Source organism: Danio aesculapii, chromosome 10 (genome assembly GCF_903798145.1).
Source record: "Danio aesculapii chromosome 10, fDanAes4.1, whole genome shotgun sequence".
Lineage (NCBI taxonomy): Eukaryota > Metazoa > Chordata > Actinopteri > Cypriniformes > Danionidae > Danio > Danio aesculapii.
The window spans coordinates 18734755-18757015 of record NC_079444.1 but is presented as its reverse complement, the minus strand read 5'-3'; the positions used below and the strand labels follow the sequence as shown (position 1 = coordinate 18757015).

The window sequence follows — 22261 nt, the reverse complement described above, 5'->3', positions numbered from 1 at the left end:
CTTGAAATGAAGCCGCCCTGCTCAGAAAAAGCCCTCATTGTGAGTTTGCGCTCTTGTGAGCATCTTTCCCAAGTTAAGCAAAACGTACAAGATGAAACATACAGGCCAATTAAAACTGTGATCGTCTTGGTGCCTGGTAAAATCTAAGTTGTTTTGTTTGTTGATTAATTGGAGCTGATGCAGTGTGTTTGTGTTTTTATTTTGTTCCTGTGCCATCGGGAACTTCAAAACAGTCTCTGTTTGTAGTTAAAAGCTCACTTTATGCACCTTTTTTTATTGAGTTAGCCCATATTTTTGTTCAGAGCAATCTGCAATATTACTTTTGACAAACTTGAATGAAAAATCCTCTTCCCCCAAGCTTAGTTATGAGTATTGACAGTATCCAATATAGGATGGTGTTCTTTTAAAAACTGAATGCTGGAAATTATCCCCACTTGACAAGCTGTCCATCAAAAATGTTTCTAACCACTGGAGTATGAATTTCCGAGACATGACTTCAAAGGTCATTTCCCTAACCACCTCTGCTTTCACAATGAAGGCTCTGGCATTCTCCATTTAGTTTCTTCAATCTCCCTGAATCTGCCCTCTCCATAGATTCAAAGAACTGGTCACAATCTAAGAAACCAGAAAGAAATGTTGCAACTGTGCTGGTCGTGAGGGAGGCGAGATGACCTTGATATGCAAATCGACATTCTTTAAAAGAGAAAAAGGGTGAGCAAATAAAGTTATAAAGGTATTTATCATGCACCAAGGTATTGGCAGGAAAGTAGATAAGTTCTGCTTCATTTAATTATCATCATTTAATAGTGCTCATTTTCAGATTCTCCTGTAACCATTAGGCTAAAGTTTTTAAAGAAGGTTCTAATGTTTGTTCCTCAGAAGAGTTTAGGAATTGAATTCAGGCCAAGGTTATTATAGTTATAGAACACTAGAATTGAAAAAACATTTTTGATGACAGAAATAAAATAAAATGAGAGTTGTTTTTTTTTTAACTAGAACTAACTGAAACTGTATTGTGTATATACAATCCTAACTGAAAAGAGCTAAAATTATAGTAAAAATGTGTTCGTTTTCGTCTATGTAAATGTATTTAATACATACAGTAGGCCATTTAGAAGTAAATCTATTTACTTCACACTAGCAGGTGTTTGACCTGGAAGGCACCTCAGAGTCTGTAATCTTAATGCATTGGCCAGATCAAGCCAGTCCTCCTCCAATCATCATTGCTGTTGCTTCCATGACAAAAACAATGGCTCGACATGAGAGCAACACGGTGACAACATTAAATGCGACCCAAGCAGAGACTTAAAATTATTAATTTAACACATTTGCGCATAATAATGGGTTTTATTTCTGTATTAGTGATTGCGATCGAATCAGGGTTTTTTTTATCAGATCTTGAAGTAAACTGGTTGAACTAGTTCACTAAATCGAACTGAATCATTTGAAATGATTCACGTCTCCATTAACGTTAAACAGTTATTCACAAACTACTTAGTTTTTACATGCCTAATACCTTCCTCTGACTCGAAATAAATCAGAGTTATTCAGTTATCTGAACAGTACACCGAGATCAGATTTGAGAGACGGTGAACCGATGATTCAGTGACTGAACTGAACTTGAACATCTGGCAAAAAAACTTAAGTTTATTTTATAACAGAAAGTCATAATGGAATTTAAATAAGTGAGTCATGCTTCAGTTGGGTTGCAAAACATAATTGTAAGAAACTTTTCCGATCATGGTGATGTTTTAACTGACTGAAATTATGATTGCTGACTACATGATTTTGGTATGTTGAATCCAAACCTGAAAAGATTGTCACAAAAGATTTGCATTAAAGATCCGAACTTTCCATTTGTGTATTTAACCTCAGAAGCAGCCTTGCACACATACTTAACTTAAAGCTGCTATCTTGTGGGATTTTGTATTTGAATGTGAGGATTGGTAGATGGTATAAAAAAAAATTATCTTTGGTTAAGTTTTTATTATATAATATTTATTCTGATAATTTTGAATCTCGCACCAAACAAATACTCTAAATTTAGTAATAATCAAATTTAAGACTTTTTAAGACCCATTAAGAATGAAATTTAAGACTTACAGTATACAGAATTAAACATTAAGGATGTTTTTGTAATGGCCCGGTATCATGATGTAATGATGTTATCATGAATAATTTTTTTTAAGATTTCTTTCCCTGATTAGGGAATTTAATGGGGAATTTGCTGTCAAGATGTCTAACAGTTGTTGTGAACTGTATCTCTTTGCAATAAACTTAAATATAAAAAATAAGGTTTTATTGAGATGCATTGTTGGTGCAGATGCATTGACGCCAGCCCGATTGAGTAGCTTTACTTGAACAAAGCAAAATTAAGACTTGTTGAAAATGATTTAAGGCACACAACACAATATTTCAGTGTATTTAAGACTTTTTAAGGCCTAAAATGTAGTTTTTGAAATGTAAGACATTTAAAGACTCCTTAAGATCCCGCAGGGACCCTGAATAAAAACTTGTAAATCTATCTCTAAAAACAAATAAAAAAGAACTGAATTTGAAAACAAAAAGTAAAAACAAAATAAAAACTAAAACCAATGAAAAATCTAAAACCTTGGATGAGGCAAGTAAAAGATCACACGACTCTCATTTTTTGAGTCCACTAATCATTTAATGACTCTTTGCAATAAACTTAAATATAAAAAAATAATTTATTGAGATATACTGTTGGTCATTGCATGATGTCAGCCCGATTGAGTAGCTTTACTTAGACAAAGCAAAATTAAGACCTCTTAAAAATGATTTAAGACACACAACACAATATTTCAGAGTATTTAAGACTTTTTAAGGCCTAAAATGTAGATTTTGAAATGTAAGATAATTTTAAGACTTTTAAGACCCAGCGGGGTCCCTGAATAAAAACTAGTAAATCTACCTCTAAAAACGAATAAAAACTGAATTGGAAAACAAGAAGTTAAAACAAAATAAAACTAAAACTAATGAAAAATCCAAAACTATTAAAACCTTGGATGAGGCAAACAAAAGATCACACAATGCTCATTATTTGTGTGAACTATTCATTTAAGCACAATGAAGCTCTGCCTTAAAAACTGCTGTTTAAGTCTACAACACCCATTCTTTACGCAAGTGTGTGCTGTGTGGAGTTTGACATTTGAGGTTCTGCTAATTCTACCCTTGCGTCTCTTCACTGCAATCATAATCAGCGGTATTCTTCTGCTCAAAACGGATCCCCTGAATGGAAAACATGCTCTAGCCCACCATGCATCTTGTACTCAAGAGGTGAGAGCCTCATGTGTGCCTACTGGGCCAAATGCCTGCTCAAGCCATGACATGATCCTAATCGACATGAGCACATGGGAGGGCTCCAGCCCAGGGCCTTGGGCCAGACACATAAAACAATGACCAGCTCTCTCATTGCAGCGTCTCCCAGTGCCTTACAAACAATGCCCGGTCAGGAAAACAAGCCCTCGATATCAGTCCACAGCTGTGCTTTTGTCTCTCTCTCCATCCGTCAGAGACACACCGCGCAGGCTTAGACACCTACGCTGTCGCCTCTGCTGCCCTCTACGACGAAGAGAGCTTGTTTATCACACCGAAGCATATTGCCGATGTCCTCGCAAGGCGAAGGGAGAGCGCGAGGAAGACAGCAAGATAGAGAGACGGACACAAGAAAAGGGAACGAACGAGAAACAGAACAAATAGAGGCTGTGAAAAAGATGAATAGAGAAAGAGCAGCAAATAAAGAGAGAGAGAAAGGACACAGTAAAAACACTGAGATGGAGGGCGGGAGAGAGAGGGGAATGGAGGGAACGCATTGGAAAGCATATAATGGAGGGGACAGAGGCTAATTAAGGAAGGCCGGATTAATTAGGCTTTCAGTTTGCCTGCCTCTCATTCTCCCAGTGTGTTTCCTGCCAGCGCCACCCTACATCAACTCATAAAACACGCCGCATTGTTGTTGGATGGATTTTAGGGCTCCAGTTTTTGGAATGTACATAAGTCTGTAATTGCCAGTGGGAGTCTAACTTGGTTAGCTTAGCGGATAAATCAAAGTAAAGCTAGGCCGTATGATTATACGCAGCATAAGATGGGGGAAATGTTAAAGATGCTACCGTACAGTATATTGCTTATGCTTATTTCACAAAGTATCTGCAATGTAATTAAAATATTTGATACCAAGCGGAAAATTATAGCCTGAGGCAGCAATTTTATATATTACTCCATGAGGTAGTTGGTGATTCCAGCCATAGCACACAACAATTTCCAAATAATAATAACAAATAATGACAATAATCAAGTTGGAGATGCACTGATCCTAAAATTCTGCCTGATGCTGAAAATTTGATAATGAATGGGGAAAAACATTATACTGATATATACAATCTAATAGGGGTCGGAATCACTCACAATATGATAGTTTGCCCTCGATTATGACATACTGTATCACTATATCATAACAACAGCAATTCTGAGATAATACATATTACAAGAAGTCCATCTAAATATCACTATTTTTGTACCTGAGCTGACGCACTGTTTGTTTACTACCGAGAGGATGCGTGCGTGCCTGCCAATGATGGCTACTTTAGTGAACAGAACCTGCATAGGCTTTGAACTTAGTTTATGACTGTGAATAACAGGTAATAAAATTATAAATAACGTTCAGTTTGTTGCACAGAGCGATCGTTTGGGAGCCACACGGGAAATGTGATTTGCATGCATGTTTTTTCTCCTCAGAGTGACGGCGGCCGTGACATGACATCGGCAGTGCAAGTGAAATTTATTAATTTATTAATATTATTGTTGTTTTACCATGTGTTTGAGAAATAACATTAATAATAGTCTACTCATATTAACCTTTATTTTACATCTACAGAATCGTGATCTTGATTTTTACCAAAAGAAAATCATGATTCTTATTTTAGCCAGAATTGTGCAGCCCTATAACAGCACATGTATTATAATAAAATGTATTCATTGCTTTCAAGATTTCTGTACACTTAAGACACTTGTTACAACTTGGCCAACATATTTTATGTAAACATGTAAAGATTGTATGCTTAGCACTGGTTTATTTTTAATGCAAAAGCATGCATACCCACTAGATTTCTTTAAGAACAGCAACTGATCAACTTGTTCAGAGGTGAGCAGACTATTCTGAGCAATCATGTCTCCATCAGTTGAGAACATTAGCTCTGTTAGTAAAAATAATTTCGGGGGATCTGCCTCCTCCTAAAAATTAAACCTTTGTGCCACCTTGGACAGAAAAGGGTACTCATGATTTGCACCATTCCATTTGATCATCTATAATCACTTTAATCAGTCCCTCCAGGATTTTGTGATTTTGCAATAGCTGAATTTATCGCAAACTCTGAAAAATTTTGCGGGTTTTTTCCGAAATGCCACAGATTTTCAGCAAATCCGGGGTATTACGCTTTTTATGACATCATCACGACACAGATTTACCCAAAATAAGGTAATGTGGACTCAAACAACCCTCACTAAGCAATGATTTTACACACATCAGTATTGTAGGTGGCAGTATATAACTTTACGCTGGTCTGTAACTCAGCATTTAACCAGACGAAGAAGTCGTTCAAACACAATTCTTGAGATTTCATTGGGACAATTAAATTTTTTTATGTTCAATCCACATAAATTTGTTAAAAGTGTTAAGTGTAATTAATAGTAAATACTACAGTGTTTTTTTTTACCCATACTGACACTGACACCTCCAATAGAGATGGAGATGTTGCAAATGCTGCTAGAATTGGGGTTATGTATAGGTGATATATATTGCATCACAAAACATGATTGAGGCCATGTCCATGTGTTATGCCACAAGTTAATATATTGATTATTGTGACAGGCGTAGACTCGAGATGAAAACAAAACAATATTTTTACTTGATCTAAGAATATTTAGATATTATACTAGAAATGAGACAATCCAGAGTAAATATTTGCCTTGTGATTATTGAGTTTCTGTACCCAAATACTATTAGACTTAGTCCAATTATGAAATGGAGCTATTTAAGCCATCTTGTGAAACTGTACACATATTTAATCACAGTAAAAAAAAATATTGCAGTATCTGATTTTTCCAATATTGTGCAGCACTAGTTGGCATGCTCTAAAGCTGACAAATAGCTGCAAGCTATGCAAAAGAAAGATTCTTGTAAAATAAACTTATGGGCACTTAAAATGTTCTTTATTACTTTTTATTTGTTTTATTATTAATATGTGAATGAGTTAAATTATTTGGTTCCATTTGAAATATTGAAATTAAGTGTTATTTTATAAGTTACAGAACACAAAGTCTGGGTCTAAGAGAAATAAAAAAATATATAAATTAAAGTCTTGTGTCTGTGGTATCTTTACAGCAAATCAACACAAAATAAAGCTGCAAATATTAAGAAACGCCACAGCAAAATCAGTGATTTTATGGGAAGCGCCACTTGAAGGAGGTTGGGTGTACTGCCACCAATCACTGATGAATTAATTCAAATATTTTGCATATTTAAATAAATATCAATACTTGGCGCCAGAATATATCTATAATGTCCTGCAGAAATAAATCCCCATATCGCCATAAAATACTGAAAAAGGCTAGAGTAATTCTGAATATTTTCTTTTGAGCGTTTGATTATTTGCCCTACGTTTTATTTATTTTCATCTTTATGTTCGTATAAGTGAGTACAGTACAAAGCCAATGGAAATGATAAGTTTGCATAGCTGGTAATGAGCATAAACTGTTGACATTTTGCATCAGTGCATAATGTTTGCTCATGTCACAAATCTAGTGAAAGGGTGCTAAATATTTATTGGAGTTCAGATGTGAATAAACCATCAAGTTACTGCCACTTCTATGCCAAGTGTGCTTGCACTTCTCTAGACTGTCATTTACAAAAGCCTCCAAACAACATCTATGTTTTAAATAGACGACTTGGACCAGCCCCCGCACAATCCAATTAAGCATCAAATCACTCCAATTCTGTTTTTCATAACACTGAGTTACAAGAGGCCATCTGGGACACAAAATAACCCTCTCTCACAATCCCAAATACACCCCCCCAAAAAGCACTCTCGCTTTTCAATGGCACTGGTTTCATGAGCAGACATGAGGGGCCTATTTTCCAGCGAGAGCCCTCATTGGTTCTGTTCCTCGATGGAGCAAAAGATGAGGACCCTTCAGTCCTGTTCACTATGCAGGATCCTTGGCCAAAAATGACAGGCACTGATGGGCATAAATATTTATCAGGTGCCAAAGCTTTGCCAATGTGAAGGTACTGGGACAAAAATCAAAAGGGTTGAAGGAAAAGTACGCTTAGTCGTTTCATTGTGATTGACGTCAAGGCTCGCTATCAGAAAGTCATTCTGATCGGTGCGGCTGAAATGCCCTTGTGCCAGGCTGCAGGCCTGAGTTTATGATAATCGCAATAAATTATAATGTACTCCGCTGACATTAAAAAGCATGATTTGTGCTATATTAAATGGGCTGTGACTCTTGGGCCACCGTGAGATTGATCTGTTCTTCAAGACTTTCTCATCCCTTTTCTCGCTTCCTCTTTTACCATTAGAGAATATTCTAGTCTTTTATAGTTAGACTAATTTACTAAAAAAATATTTACTAAGAAAATTTACTCTTGACCATGTATTAGGGGCAAGTGGTTTGGCAAGAAATTGCTGAAGTTTAAGTTTACCGCGTATCAAAAGTCAGTGTGACGTAATGTTTATGCCCCAAACTTGCACAAATCTTTTAGTTCTCTTCATAAGAACTTAATACATTGTCAGTCTTGTTTTGCCAATAAGTCGTGTTTGTGACTCAGAAAAGTTCCAGTTTAGCAAATGACTTGCATTTTATGAATCCATAAGAACCACAGTTTCAGCTCAAAAATCCTAATCTTATATTAAAGAAGTGTCAAACATACAGTACATCTTAGATGGCCTGAGGATGAGTGCATTTCCAGAAAATCATAACTATCCCTTTTAACTGTCCTCTAGTCGAAGTGAAATGTGATAGATGTGCAATTAATACTCCTGATTACCTTTCAGGATGTGCCATCAACTAAAATTAGAAGAGGGCATTTGTAATAGAAATTTGAGTTAAAAAGTTTGAGGAAAAAAAATGTAAAAATGCATGTGTTATTAAAAACAGAAAAGAGGTATTGTATCATGACAAGGATTAAGAGTGGGATTAGATCAAATGAATGAATAAAAAATGAGGGACAATGCACAGACACAAGAAAATACTATAAAAATGTATTTTCATACAAATTTGGGAGAATTATTTTAATTCCTTTTCTTTTTGGCTTGAATATTGCCTATGTTTTACGCAGCGGATATGTTTTACCCTTCCAGCTGCAACCCATAACTGGGAAACATCCATACACACATTCACATAATGTGCTCCGTGCAGGTTTCTTCATCTCATTTATATACCCTATGAACAGCAGCTACGCTAATTATTCTCTTTATTCTCTATTTCCATCTGGGGATACTCATCCCGAGGCCCCCAGAGATTATGCAGTGCCACTAAAGTGATCCAAGACCTGTGAAGAGATGATCCCAAGGTTTCCACATTCCCAGGCCGTAGCAGCTGCTGTGGTGGTCATGTGGAGTGGAGAGCTTGAGACTGATTCCTGTGAGACTCCAGGGACCGCCGAGTTTTCGGTGACGTCCTGTGTTCTCCAGCCACTGGCGCGTAGACCGCAGCTCTGCACAAGACGTTTTGCCATATGAGAAATGGTCATGCCCAACTTAGCCAGGTTTCTCCCGAGGTTTTTTTCCTTCACTTTTGCCCATTGGTGAAGTTTTATTTCCTCGCCGCTGTTGCCACTTGCTTGCATAGTTCGGGACTTGTAGAGCTGCGCATCAATGGATTACTCTTCAGTGTTTGGACTGTCAGCAATGAACATTAAAACACATTGAACTGAACTTAAACTCTGAAAACTGAACTACACTGTTTCAATTCACTATAATCGTCTATGTGAAGCTGCGTTGACATTTTACAATGTAAAAGCCCTATACAAATAAAGATGAATTGAATTGAAATTAATTGAACATACACTTCGGAAAATTTAGCTTACCCAATTCACCTTTGGACTTGTTGGGGAAACCAGAGCACCCGGAAGAAACCCACGCCAACATGGGAAGAACATGCAAACTCCACACAGAAACGCCAACTGACCCAGCCGAGGCTCGAACCAGCGACCTTCTTGCTGCGTGGGGAACGTGCTACCCACTGTGCAGCCTTGGGAGAATTATATATTGTTCTATATTTTCAAATATAAAACATGATAAGCTCATGTATAAAACAGAATTATGCACCTTTCCCACTGACAAACCTTGCCCAATTATTTCTTTTCTGAACTGATGCTAATAATGCATCATTTTTATTCTACATTTTCTTTTTTTTCATTAAAGAAAATAAAATCTGTAGTGGGCAAGGCCCAATCCTGTAATAAGATCATTTCAAAATGTGATAAGGAAGTTTGCGAATCTGTACCAGACAATACACTATATGTTAGAGACAAATAGAAAATGGAAGGAAATCTGAATATCTCAGATGAGGATTGGGGGAATATTTGTAAAACTCAGTGGAAATGTACCAGCTCAGCTTTGTGGACAGAATTCTGTTGGAAAAAGGTTTATCACACCATCACAGAAAATACACAGAGGAAAGGGTACTAGCTGCTGCAGAATGTTTGGGGGAAATATAACTAATCACTATCATGTTTTTTTTGCGATTGTCAGAAATTAACCCCATATTGAAAGGAGATTAAAATACATTTAGACACCATTTTTGTAGTAGAGAGTGCTTTCACTTGTGAATCTTTATGTTTAGGTAATAGAAGTTTAGATGGATGGATTGATAAAGTCAAGAAACTGTTATTTATTCTTCTGGCAGCTAGTAAAAAAAATATTACAAAAAATTATTAAAAATAGAGTCACCTACAGTTGAAGAATAGATTGATATAATGCACACTACATTCTGTTTGTCAGGGAAAAATTATCTTTTTCATTAAGAACACAGACTGAATACTTGTTTCTAATTTGGAGTAAATGGATTTTATATATATATACATATATTTATTTATTTATTTTTTGCTTTAAAGGCAATCTTCTAAAGGATTTGTAACTCCCCATTTTTTACTGTTTATAGTTGTTGTTGTTGTTAAATGGAAGAAAACACAAAGCATATGCAAGATCTGTAAGTCTCTTTCTGTATGAAACTTTATGCAAGTTATATTTGTAATTTCTTTTGGAAACTCAAAAAAAAAAAAAAAAAGAAAAGAAAATCTGCACAAGGAATTTAATTGTGTGTGCATTGTTTTTACTTGACCTTTCCCTCGCTAGTTTAGCCTAGTTTTTATTTCATGAGCCCATCCCAAACTGTTAACCACATTTCTGGCCTAAACGTTAATCTGCAGCAAGCACTTTGTCTGTTACTGGGATTAGTCCATTTTCATTATTTGCAAGGGTCAAAGGTACTGTTCAACACCAATTTGTTAACTAAAATTTGTTGAGTCTAATGATGATTAATGCCCCTGTTGTAGGCCTTCCACGGTTAAACCAAAGTTTGTCTTCTTTTTTTTTTCCCCCCACAAAAGCAATTAGAGCAATTTTAAATCCGTGAAACGCATCACGGGCTGACAGGTTAAGCTTTTAATGCAAATGTGACAGCAACATAATGTACAATACGACAAAATGTGATGGTACTGCCCTAATTGCTCACAACTAAAAAAAAATTAATATTGAATGAGATGCCTTCAAAAGCACACTTAATGATTTCAACGCCTCCATGCTTACGTATAAACACACGATAGCCCCAATGGGTCTGGCCATGTGACACCCTCATTTCTGCACTAAAGTGAGTATTTTATGTTTCATGTAATGAGGTAAAAGCATGTTACATTTATGTTAACAAAACATAACATCTTATTAATCAACATTAATAAATCACAATTGCAAGGAAAACAGCTGCACAATTGAGGCCTTGAGATGAAGAACCATATCAGTCCATACTTTCAAATTGAGTGATAAAATTAGTTTCAGTTTGGATTGTGAACATTATATAATTTTATTTTAATTGAAGATAGACAACAAAAGGCTTTTCAAGTCTAAGGAGATAACATTTTTCAGTGTCATTATTAAAAATCAAAAGTTATTGTGATTTATATTTCTCAAATGTGGAAGAAAGGTAAAATGTATGTCCAGTCAGTGTTGAAAAACAACATAACTCCAATTCATTATATTACTTTAAACCACTAAAGATCTGATTCCTTTATCTTAGTTTTAATACAGTAACAGAAACTTCAGGTTAATATTAAGCCTTTCTTTCAGGTTTTTTATTATGATTATAATTATTATTATTATTATTATTATTTAAAAACATAAAATACTGGCGCTGGTGCAGTACACCTGTGTACATGCTATTTCAAACTGTTCACACGATCTGCCATCTCAGGATATAAATAAATATAAAAACAAAAAATAAACTCTGCTTGTGGTAATTTACACAGGACTGGTTAGAAATATGCATTGATACAGCTATATTATATATGGTATGTGGTTTATTTTGATAGGTTAACTGTTTTTGTGGCATTCAGCGCTTCACAGCGGGTTCAGAGAAAGAGACTGCGATCACATCGCATACATTTCTTCTACTCACCACTTTCAGTTGATTTTTTTTTCCTGGTTTTTGTTCACCTTTTTTGATTCAAATATGCTTTCCCAGCAACCCCACAAAGCCTTTCTTAGTCTGTCCTTCCATTTGTTCATGTTGGCTCTACTTGTTTTAGCAGAGAATTAGCATTTTAATGTCCGAAGCAGACATGACAGGAGGCGGCATCTCTATTCTTCCTAATGGACATAAATGGTTTTTCAGCGTTAAGCTATTTTAATGTTTAAAATGCAGTCTCTTGGTCTAATATCCCCAAACTGTTTCATATAGAAAGTTCCCACATACAATTAATGTCACTTAGTTATCTCATTTTTTGGACTTATACGGTTGTTCGTCTCACGCACTGAATTGTAGTCTGCCATATTACCATGGCTATTCAGTAAAACAAGGCAGATCAGCAAAATAATTGGATTGAAGGGGCACTTCATCCGCAGTTGAGCCTTTATGATTTCTGATGATAAAGACCCTTGGCTGATCAAAATCAATCGAAGAAGACATTAAACCTTGCCATTATATTTTATGATGAAAGCTGTCGAAATCGTACGTCAGTTTAACGGAAAACCACTCTCAAGGTGAGGTCAGCCGACAATCCCTTTTAGTAGTCCCTTCCACACCTTTATGCCATTTGTGATAGGCAACAGAACGATGTAAGGCATGAGGAGAACACTGGTTTTCAAGACAGGAGCAATCTGAACTGTGTGTTTGAATCTAGTCTTTTGGCTTGATGTGAAAAGCCCGTAAATCAGGTGCGCGCGTGGAATACCAAATCACAGGAGAGAGAATAGAACTCATCAATCATGGGTGACGTGCGCTTTGCTGCACGGGAGGGAAGCCAAACCACATTAGTGTTGATGCAGCAATGCTGTGGTATAGAGGACGGCAGGGGAAAAAAGAGACAAACAATTTAGAAATAGAATGGAATTATAGACTATTAATGGATAAAATTATGGAAAAAGGTCAAGTAAGTGCATGACATGAGGCCTTTTGATGATTAAGGACTTGAAGCGTCCACTCTGAACTTTAGGCGGGAGGTCTTTAATATCTTTAGAAAGCTCAATCTGTATTACCATTTATGTTAAAATGAAACCCCAGACAGCAGCCAGGGAAAATAAGGTCACATTATGCCTTTAAATCTGAGAACTGGCTAAAGATCTACTATAATGAAACAAAAAATAATAATCACTACACTGTGTAAATGATTTTATCAATCAATTGGTGTGTTTATTTAACTCTTTGGAATAGGTTAAGTATGTTTCAACTTCACAACATCTGTTTTTAGTCAGTTTAATGTAATAAAAGTTCAACTGACTTGTATGGTTAGTTTGACTCAACTTTTAGTTCACCAGGATGGACCACGCCACACTTTGCGCTAGACTTCATTGTAGGGATGAAAGGGATGGTAAGAGAAGAGTGGGATAAATGGAAAGTAAGAGGATAAACAGTGAACAGATACTGTAGGTAGGTTGATCGGGCATCCTACAATGATGCCTAGAAACTCAGAGTGGGGGTACCGTCTCTGTAATATTTTGGTAGAGTGATTGGACGCCCCGACTCAACCTAGGAGGGAAGATAAAGTTACAGGATTGTTAATAGGAAGCAAGGAAATAGAGGGAAGGAGGGTGGGTTCGAGAAAATGAGAAGAACAGTGCTAGAGGGCTGGTCTGCCTTAAATTCGTTTTTAGGGAGTAGGTGATTGGTTAAGTGAGGAGATAATGTGAGGTGTGGTTCAGCTGCCGAAACATTGTCAACAAGTTAACTCCATTAAGGCAACCACTCATTTTAAACACATAATTTTAAAACCTAACCCTACCCCTCATAGTGATGTCACTAATTCCACTGGGTGCATTGTGTCTGACATTGCACCACTGGGAGATGCAGTCTCAGCTTGCATCATAAAGGCTGCGTCCAGATACTATTGTTTGCATCTGCCAGCAAGAGCTAATAGGGCCAAGCTCACATCAGTGGTTTGCATGGTTTGGGACTTGTGGAGCGGCGCATTGATGGATTTGCTCTTTAGTGTTTGGACTTTCAGCAGTGAAAATTAAACCACACCGAACTGAACTAAACTGAACTTCAACTCTGAAAACTGGACTGACACTTCAATTTACCATAATCTCCTATGTAAGAGGTGAGCAAACTACGGCCCGCAAGCCATATAAGCCTTTCATCTGGCCCGTGAGGGACTTTTTAAAATGCCGCTTCTGAGTAACGGTTTGGTTTCAAAATCAGGAAAATATGATGCAATACAAGTGAACGCCATTTGATGGCAGTATTGCACGGATTACAGTTAGTGCAACCAGTAGAATTAGAACACACTCTCGGATATTAAAAATTTAAATGAGTCAAGCAAAAAAAAGAATTACTCTGAATGTCGTGTGCTTAAGGAAGAATGGACAACAAAAGACTTCTTTACCAATATTGGACAGAAAGCGGTAGGTCTAATATGCCAAGAAAGTATTACTGTTTTTATAGACTACAACCTAAGGCACCGATCACACCGAAAGCGCATTTACGTTCCAAAAACGCGAGGTGCACTGCACTGCCTTTTTGTTGACAAGAAAAAGAGGAGCACAGTGCGCTTTTTTTAATGTCGTTAGGCAACGACTGAATCAGCTGGGTATTTTGCATGAGTGTTGCTGTTGATATTAATATAACTTTTGTTTTCAGGCTCAGTGTTCACATTAACACTCATAATAACATGACTTGCAATAACAAAGACTAAGATTCTTCGGTTTTATCTCATAGTTTTATAATGGTTGATATGAGCATATTAATACAAGCTCAAATGAGATTGTTGTGAATTTGACTCAAATTATATAATAATTGCTAGTTAAATGTGTTAATTTTTGTCATAAAATATATTTTCCATGCATACATCCACTTTAAAAAGTTCTTTTATTAAAGATTTATGGTTTTATCAAGTTTTATGATGATTGATCTGTATATTCTAAAAGCAGTGCAAATTTGATTATTGTAAATTTGACTGAATAGTAAACTTTTAGAATTATTTTTTATGTGCTAAAATGAGATTTTTTTTATCAGACAATATCTTTTCTATTCTCCACCTTAAAAATATTACATTATTATAATTATTATTATTATATTTTATAAGAGATTATTTTATTGTTTTATGATGATTGATACGTGATGATTAATATAAATAGCAGTGCAAATTCCTTTGACTTGTAAATTTGACTCAATAATAACTATTTAAAAAAAATCTGTTTTGTGTTTATTTGACATGTTTCTGTTCGATATTACATGTTCTATGCATACTGCCACTATAAATAAAAGTTATTTTTTGAAGGATTTGACATGTGGCCCTTCACTTGGTTTGCAAAACTTGATGTGGCCCTCGGGTCTAAAATGTTTGTCCCCCCACTGTCCTATGTTAAGCTGCTTTGACACAGTCTACATTGTAAAAGCACAATAGAAATAAAGATGAATTTAATTTAATTGAAAAAAGTAAACTCTGAATCCTTTGTCAAGCAAAACAAAGAGACAAACTGCTTTTTTCAATTGTGTGTTGTTGTGCGTGTTGGAAAGACCTATCATTTCAATGGCTTAAAGGGGACACATGTTGCCTAAGAGACTTAGAGATTTGCAAAAAAGTTTGTTCCTTGAATTGAGGAAGTCACTAGAGAAAAACATGCCAATCTGATGGACTCTGATGTGCACTTCTGATCTCTCAAAAAAGCACTCTTGAGGCAGCAGATCAGAGAACAGACAGAGGTCCGTGTGGAGAGGTCAACGTTGCTGTCAGGATGTCATTCTGTATGCCTTTGTGCTCTCGCCCAACTTTGTAGTCTTCTCTTCCTGTGGCTTGATTCTGTATACCTGTTTACCTGTCTAGCATCATGCCAATCGGCCTGCTAGCATGTCTACCTGCCTTTCTTGTTTCACTCAGGGCTGTCTTCCTTGCCACCAGCACATAAGCCCTATCATGGCTCTGCCAGAGGCACTGTCTGCCTCTAATGACACCTTACTGCACTACTGACAGGTTTCCTAGCCCGAAGAACTAAAGGCAGCAGCTGCCCCTTGGGAAAAACATGAACATATGCAAATACAGCCAAGTATACAAACATACACAAAACCAGCTCTTCAAAAAGCGCCAATTGACCCCAGCTGTCAAGACATGCATTTGAGCGGATTGCTGAGTGACACACTGAGAAAATTAGTATTTCGTAAATTGGAACTGCTGGTTGTGTTTAAGCATAGAAAAGGATAACCTAAAATGGGGGAAAGATGATTCAAGAAGGAAAGATGAGTGTAAAGCAAAGATAAGAAGCTAATAAATAGATATGAAGAGGTGCACATAGAAAAAGTCAAAAAGAGCTCTTGGAAGAAAGTGGGGTGTCATTAAGGACTTTCTTATAGTGCCAAGAAGATTACGAGGAAACGAAGAAAAAAATAGCGAGACTTATTGTTGCACTCCTTCGTAATAACTAAGAATGGATCAAACAGTGTTGAAATATCCAATGAGTGCATCGGAGCCAGGATTAGAAGGATGGTTAGAAGGATTTTTCATTAACAGGATGTGTTTGAAGTTCCTGCACAGACGAAACCAATCCATTTTGTTCTTGGGAGCTGCTAAACGCACATATTTTAATGAGGACAAATAAATAATTTTGACACAGCAGCTTTTTGAGGCAACTGATTATTGAAACTGGTTTTATTAAAGAATCAAAGATCTCTCTTGGGTTAAAATAAAAGCCAAACTGCCTGCCTGACAAAGCAACATTAAAACCATCCTATCGTCCTCAAGTAGATATCTCATACTAGAAGAAGGTAATGCAGACTTATCAATGTAAAACTGCATTGCCATATCACAGCCCAAAATACAATGGCCCCTGATAAAAGTGAATCAACAGAAATCATTAAATATGTACTAAAAATCAATATGTAATTGTAAATTAACACCCTGTTTGAGGTTAAACAACTTGCTTACTGTGCCAAAACAGTCAGTGTCCCTTCTAAAATATATTCCTGCCAAAAAGCATATCCCTCCCACACATACACTTTTGTACTACAAAAACAATCTCCTAAAATGGCATCAAAACAGCAAAAGAACAGATGGATTTAAAGCAGTTAACTCACCAAACCCAATGGATTGTAAGTTGAGGAGTTGAGTCTTACCTCACATTCCCTGGAGCCAGAGATTGTGTAGGTGCATGGTCCAGTACCATTGACCAGCACATCTGTGCCCTCTGTGTTATTAGGCTTGTAGTCCACATAGTACTCCTGCAATGGTGTGCTGAGTGTGCGCTCTGTCTCCCGTGACTTTTTCCGACGTTTACGAGCAGCAGCAGAGTTTTCCTGCAGCTGCTTAACACTGCTTGGATAACGCTTCCATGAGACATAAATTACAAGGAGGATCATGGCAACTGACAGGAAAAGGGCAACACTTCCTGCCACTATCTTGTGGAATGATACCGGTTCGAAGTCTTGCTCTTGTGGAGGGACAGCAGGCTGAGAGGGAACTGAAGAAGTGCTACCTTCAAAAGATGTCCCGTGGCCCCTTCTACTGTCTCCAGATTTGAGAGTTGGGACTAAAGAGCTGGCTGGGGTCTGAGCAAAGGCGACAAAAGGTGTAGAGGGAACAAATATGGTTGATGGCGTAGCAGGGGCAATCCTGCACACTCCATTCGCATCAACTGCATCCATAACCTTCTCCCCTTGAACTTCTTTGGGTGATGCACAAATCATATTAATTTCTTTGTTTCCACGGAAGGTTCTCATCCAGGCCACTAGCGGACACACAACTGGACCACAATCCCACATGTTTCCTGCTAGGCTAATTGCGGTCAGAGAGGTCCAAGCATCCACAGCCTCTTGAGACACATTGACAAGTTTGTTTGAATCCAGATTAAGCGTCTGCAAATTCGGCATGGCCCGGTACACTTCCGCATCTATCTCCTGCAGATCATTTCCTGAAAGGTCCAGCTTCTGCAATGATGTCCACATCCATGTAAGACCTTCACTCATGGTCCTAATGCGGTTCCACTGTAGGTAAAGTGCACGTAAGTTATAGAAGCGTGGGAAGTTGAAAAAGTTGATTTTGGAGAATTGGTTATGCTCAATATGCAGCTCAGTTAGCTTCAGCAGGCCAGACATTGAATTACGAGTAATGCTGCGCAGGCGGTTGTAGCCAAGGTCAAGGAACTCAAGATTTCGGCAATCCTGAAAAAGGCGAGAGGGTAGATTCTTGAGGGAGTTGGAGCGCATGTGCAAGCTGAGTAACTTGCGCAGTCCTTGGAATTGCCCGGGCTGTAGAGCCTGTAGCTTGTTATAAGATAGGTCCAGATTCCTCAAATTTGGTACCAGGTGAAATGTGGTGTTATGAAGCAGTGTGATTTTATTGGAGCTTAGTATTAGCTCTTTGAGCCTCCGTATCCCTTGAAAAGCACGTGCATCTACATTGGCAATATAATTGTGGTCCAGGTACAGCCAAATGAGCTGGTTGAGGCCAACAAATTGGCCAGCCTTTAGGCTTGCCAAGCTGTTATACCGCAGAGACAGTCCTTGACAGCCGCCAGAGAGGTTCTTGGGAACATCACGGAATGCACTAGACTCACAGTATACAATCTTGCCATCACATCGGCAGCTCCGAGGGCAGGGACGCTCACCAAAGCAAGGGGTGGCAGATAGCCATGCCTGCATTAGCAGTGGCACCATGAACCAACGGTGCCTCATGGCAAAGCCTGAAACAGAAAAAACAAAAGAACAGTTAAACAAGTGTCTTTTCCTGAACGTAAAAAATATATTAATTAAAGTGATACTATCTAAATCAAGCTAATGTCATTATTTCTGCTCCAATTTAATGTGTCTGCACAGTAATAAACCCAACACTAGGGAAAAAAAACCCAGCAGATTCACATTTCTTGACAGAGTAGCTCTCTCTTATTTGTGTGGTGCAAAGTCAGTCTTGATCTTATTAGGGCATTGTGATGCATTACGACTTGTTGAATCGTGAAATGTGCATTGTGAGGTAGTTAACAATACCCAGCCCTAATTGTTGTGCAGTTTCAAAGCAAAGATTATGATGGCTAATAAGAGAAGAAATATAGTAATTGTCCTATGATCATAAACCCTTAAAATATTACATTTATACAGCAATAGGATGCCACACAGGACACAATTAACAGTGGTGATTGTGCAAATCAATCCAGTCATGCCATGTTGTTTAATTCTTCTCTCTGGCAGTGGAAAACATGCTATCAGAGCAAGCCAGTCCTCCAATAAGCTTGGACATGAGCCCACTACAGTATGAAAGGAAATGTCTTGAGAGATATGCCTCGGTCATCCTATTAGTCCATAATTACAATCTAAATGATTGTCAGTCAACCAAATCAGTTATATTTGCCTGGCTCTTCAGTGACTTCACTTTGTAAATCTTTCTTTTATGCACAAAAGAAAAGCCTAGGTGTTTTTCAGGTCAAAATAAACAGGGGGGGGGGGGAGTGGAAAAGGGTATATTTCATTATTATTTCATTATTTCCACAGTAAGCTCACTAATAAACATTGTTAATGTTATTACATAAATGTTATTTGTGTAAAGGTCTTGGCCAAAGCCTGGACCTTTTCCTGTAATGGGATTTTTTAATTGTGCTGTCTTTCTGGCCTTCAAATCCACATTTTTGTTGCTGTAAAACCATTTAAATTCCAATCCTGATGGCTGCAGAGCTAAAAAGATGTACTTCCTAAGGCATTATCTCTTAATGAGATGAATAATGTGGACATAACATATATTTCTAAATGTTATGAAATATCAAAACATTTTGCTTGAAGACTAAATTACTTAAAACTCATCCAAACAACATTAAAAAGAATGGGAACTGAATAGTTTAGCCAAATCTAGAAGTAATAATGCCAGATGTTCTCTGATGTTGAACTAGATAAATATCCACGAGGTGGTTTATAACAACCTTATCAGGACATTTGAATGATCAATTTAAAATGTTAGTTCCCATTAGTATACCATGGCCTTAAAGTTTTACCTACAAATGTATGTAATCAATGTATGAGACAACAAAACTTTCAGCAATCTTTTTTTTTTAATTATCAAGATCTCAGATTTAATCACACAATTTTAGCTGCTTCTACAATGATTTAATTATTATCATTAGTGATTGTTAGTGGCCTTGTAAAGTCAGTTCCAAGACGTTGACCAAAAATAAATGTCAGAATAATTTTGAAAAGCATATCTATTGTTTAAATCTTGAATATCACTTTTAACAAACTTCTTGTGAAATTAAATTCATTTTGACTAAAAATGTTGTGTTATATTCCCATAACAAATGGCACATGGCTTGATATGTTCTAATTTAATGCAAGGACACTGATACATTTCTAAATGTGGCCTCAGTGTCCAACCTATTTATGGATGCCACCAATTCACAACAATCACAAAAAACAAAGCCAGAGCTGCTGATGTCCACTAACATGCACTTGCCAACAACTGATGCACTATCAGGCTGCAGCACTATAAAGTAATTACGTCACTGGCTTTCATTCATACTAACCAGAAAATCCGACTGTATCAGCTTAATGACATTTGCTAATGAAATGATGCTGATAAAGTTAATGATCCAAGTGAGGTCTAATGAAAATTAATTTGTAACAAACTCGCACTGCCACTGTTCTTATTTTAGCACTGCTTTTTTTCTCTCGCTCTCTTGGAAAAACTGATATTGCCTCTGTATAGGCCTATATACCCTTCACAGTGATGCTCCAAAATTTTGCCAGGTTGGTTACTTTATGTTTGCTGTCAAGATCTCCCACTACAGTGCCGCAAAGCAGCAAGCATAGCTCATCATTTTACGAGCTGTGGAAGGCCATCTCGCTGCACGGCGCTAACGAATAACAATCAGAGCAGGTCACATATCTGTCAAATAGGTCCTGTAAAATGATTGAAAGCACATTTATAATCAAGTACTCTAATGTGGCCATGAGAAGGTCTGTGGCTTACAGTTAATCACAGTGCTTAGTTAAATATTCAGCATTGAAATTATAAGAAACATTTAAGCATGATAACTCATTCATACATGTTCTGGTACACATTTATTATTAAAAACTCCAAAATCTTTGGTCTTACAAATTTCAAATTTGATTAGATATATAAATTAAACCTACAAAAATTTACATGCACATAATGTGGCCTTTTTATCACATCCAAGTTTGAAATTAAAATAAAAAAAATGATCAATTACTGTACAATATCCTACGCTAATGTGTACCAGCAAACTGCCAAAAAAATAGTAAATTAGTATTCCAGTGATATTCAATGAGTAGACATCAGTCTGCTCTTTAAATTTGTAAGATATGGAGAACAGAGACGGTCTAATAATAAGTCTAACCAATATTTTAACAGATATATTGACCCACTGCCCAACTTAATTGATTGTGTGGTCTGTGGATGAATGGCACCATTTGGTGGATCACAACTGAAAAACACCTAACATCATTTGCAGGTGAAATATTTAGAAATTGTTTGAACACTGTTTAAAACTATTCATTCTGACGTTAGAAACATGCAACCAAACAGTTTAAGTTTAACTTAACTATTATCTATGTTAAAATGTACTTGTTATTTATATCTAGATAAAAAAAATGGGCAAAGGGTAAATAGACTGTCATAAATAACAGCAGCTATGTTTTATATAATTTGTTTAAGATACATTTAATCAACTTCTAATTAAGTTATTATATTATGGTACATTAATAGTAGGATTTTTCCCTTTTTATATTTATTTATTTATTTATATTTATATTTATTTTCATAATCGTGACAACAAGTCAAGTTTCATTAGTGTCATGATTTACACGAAAATAATTAGCATCGACCATAAAAGCATCGAATAAGGAATGGACGGATACTTGACTGTACCTCACCAGAACCATTATACCGCTGTGAACTGAAGTGAAAGCAGGGTCAGATTTGAGGAAGAAATGCGTACTATGGTTGTCAAATGCAAAATGAATCAATTTATGCAAATTATCTTAAAGAGAACGTCATACGTATATGATGCTTATCAGAAAGGCATATGCAATCGTTCGGTTCTATTGCATAGACGCCGTTTGAACATAATTCGCATTGTACTGCAAAAAGAATAAAACTGAAGGGAAATATCTCCAAAATTTCCCAACCCATGAAGCATCCACCGTGGTGTTCACTCAAGTCCGAGTAATAATAATAATAGACAAACTTACCCATCACCGCGTCTCAGTCAACTCCTGGCCACAGGTTTTTAAAGCTTTCTACCGCTCGAGACCCGAAACGGCATGGCACGCGCTCTCTTCAGATGTTTCGGTTCTTCCACAAGCGCTCGTTCCCGCCTGTGTTCCTCCACCGCAGAGCAGGCGCGGGAATTCTTCAGTCTCTCCTGACTGACCACTGACCATATCTTTCAATTCCCCTCCAAACAAAATGTTCACAATAACCATCCACTCGAACGGAAAGAATCCATTTGAAATCCTAAAATTACACCTTAAGTCACAAGAGACCTGAAGACGCACGATTCCAAAATCCAAGTTATCTATCACACGTCAAACTTATGGA

The 22261-nt window shown here is 36.9% G+C and overlaps 1 protein-coding gene across 1 annotated transcript in view; it reads right to left on the bottom strand.

The window, feature by feature from the left end:
• Positions 1 to 21916, bottom strand: part of LOC130236743 (leucine-rich repeat transmembrane neuronal protein 4) — a 183005-nt gene extending 161089 nt beyond the window's left edge. Inside the window, exons 1-2 of the mRNA XM_056467500.1 lie at positions 21913 to 21916; positions 16840 to 18404 (exon numbers count right to left, since the gene is read on the bottom strand). Coding sequence (XP_056323475.1) covers positions 16840 to 18404; positions 21913 to 21916 — 1569 coding nt within the window. The remainder of the gene's footprint in view (positions 1 to 16839; positions 18405 to 21912) is intronic.
• Positions 21917 to 22261: the final 345 nt, after the last annotated feature.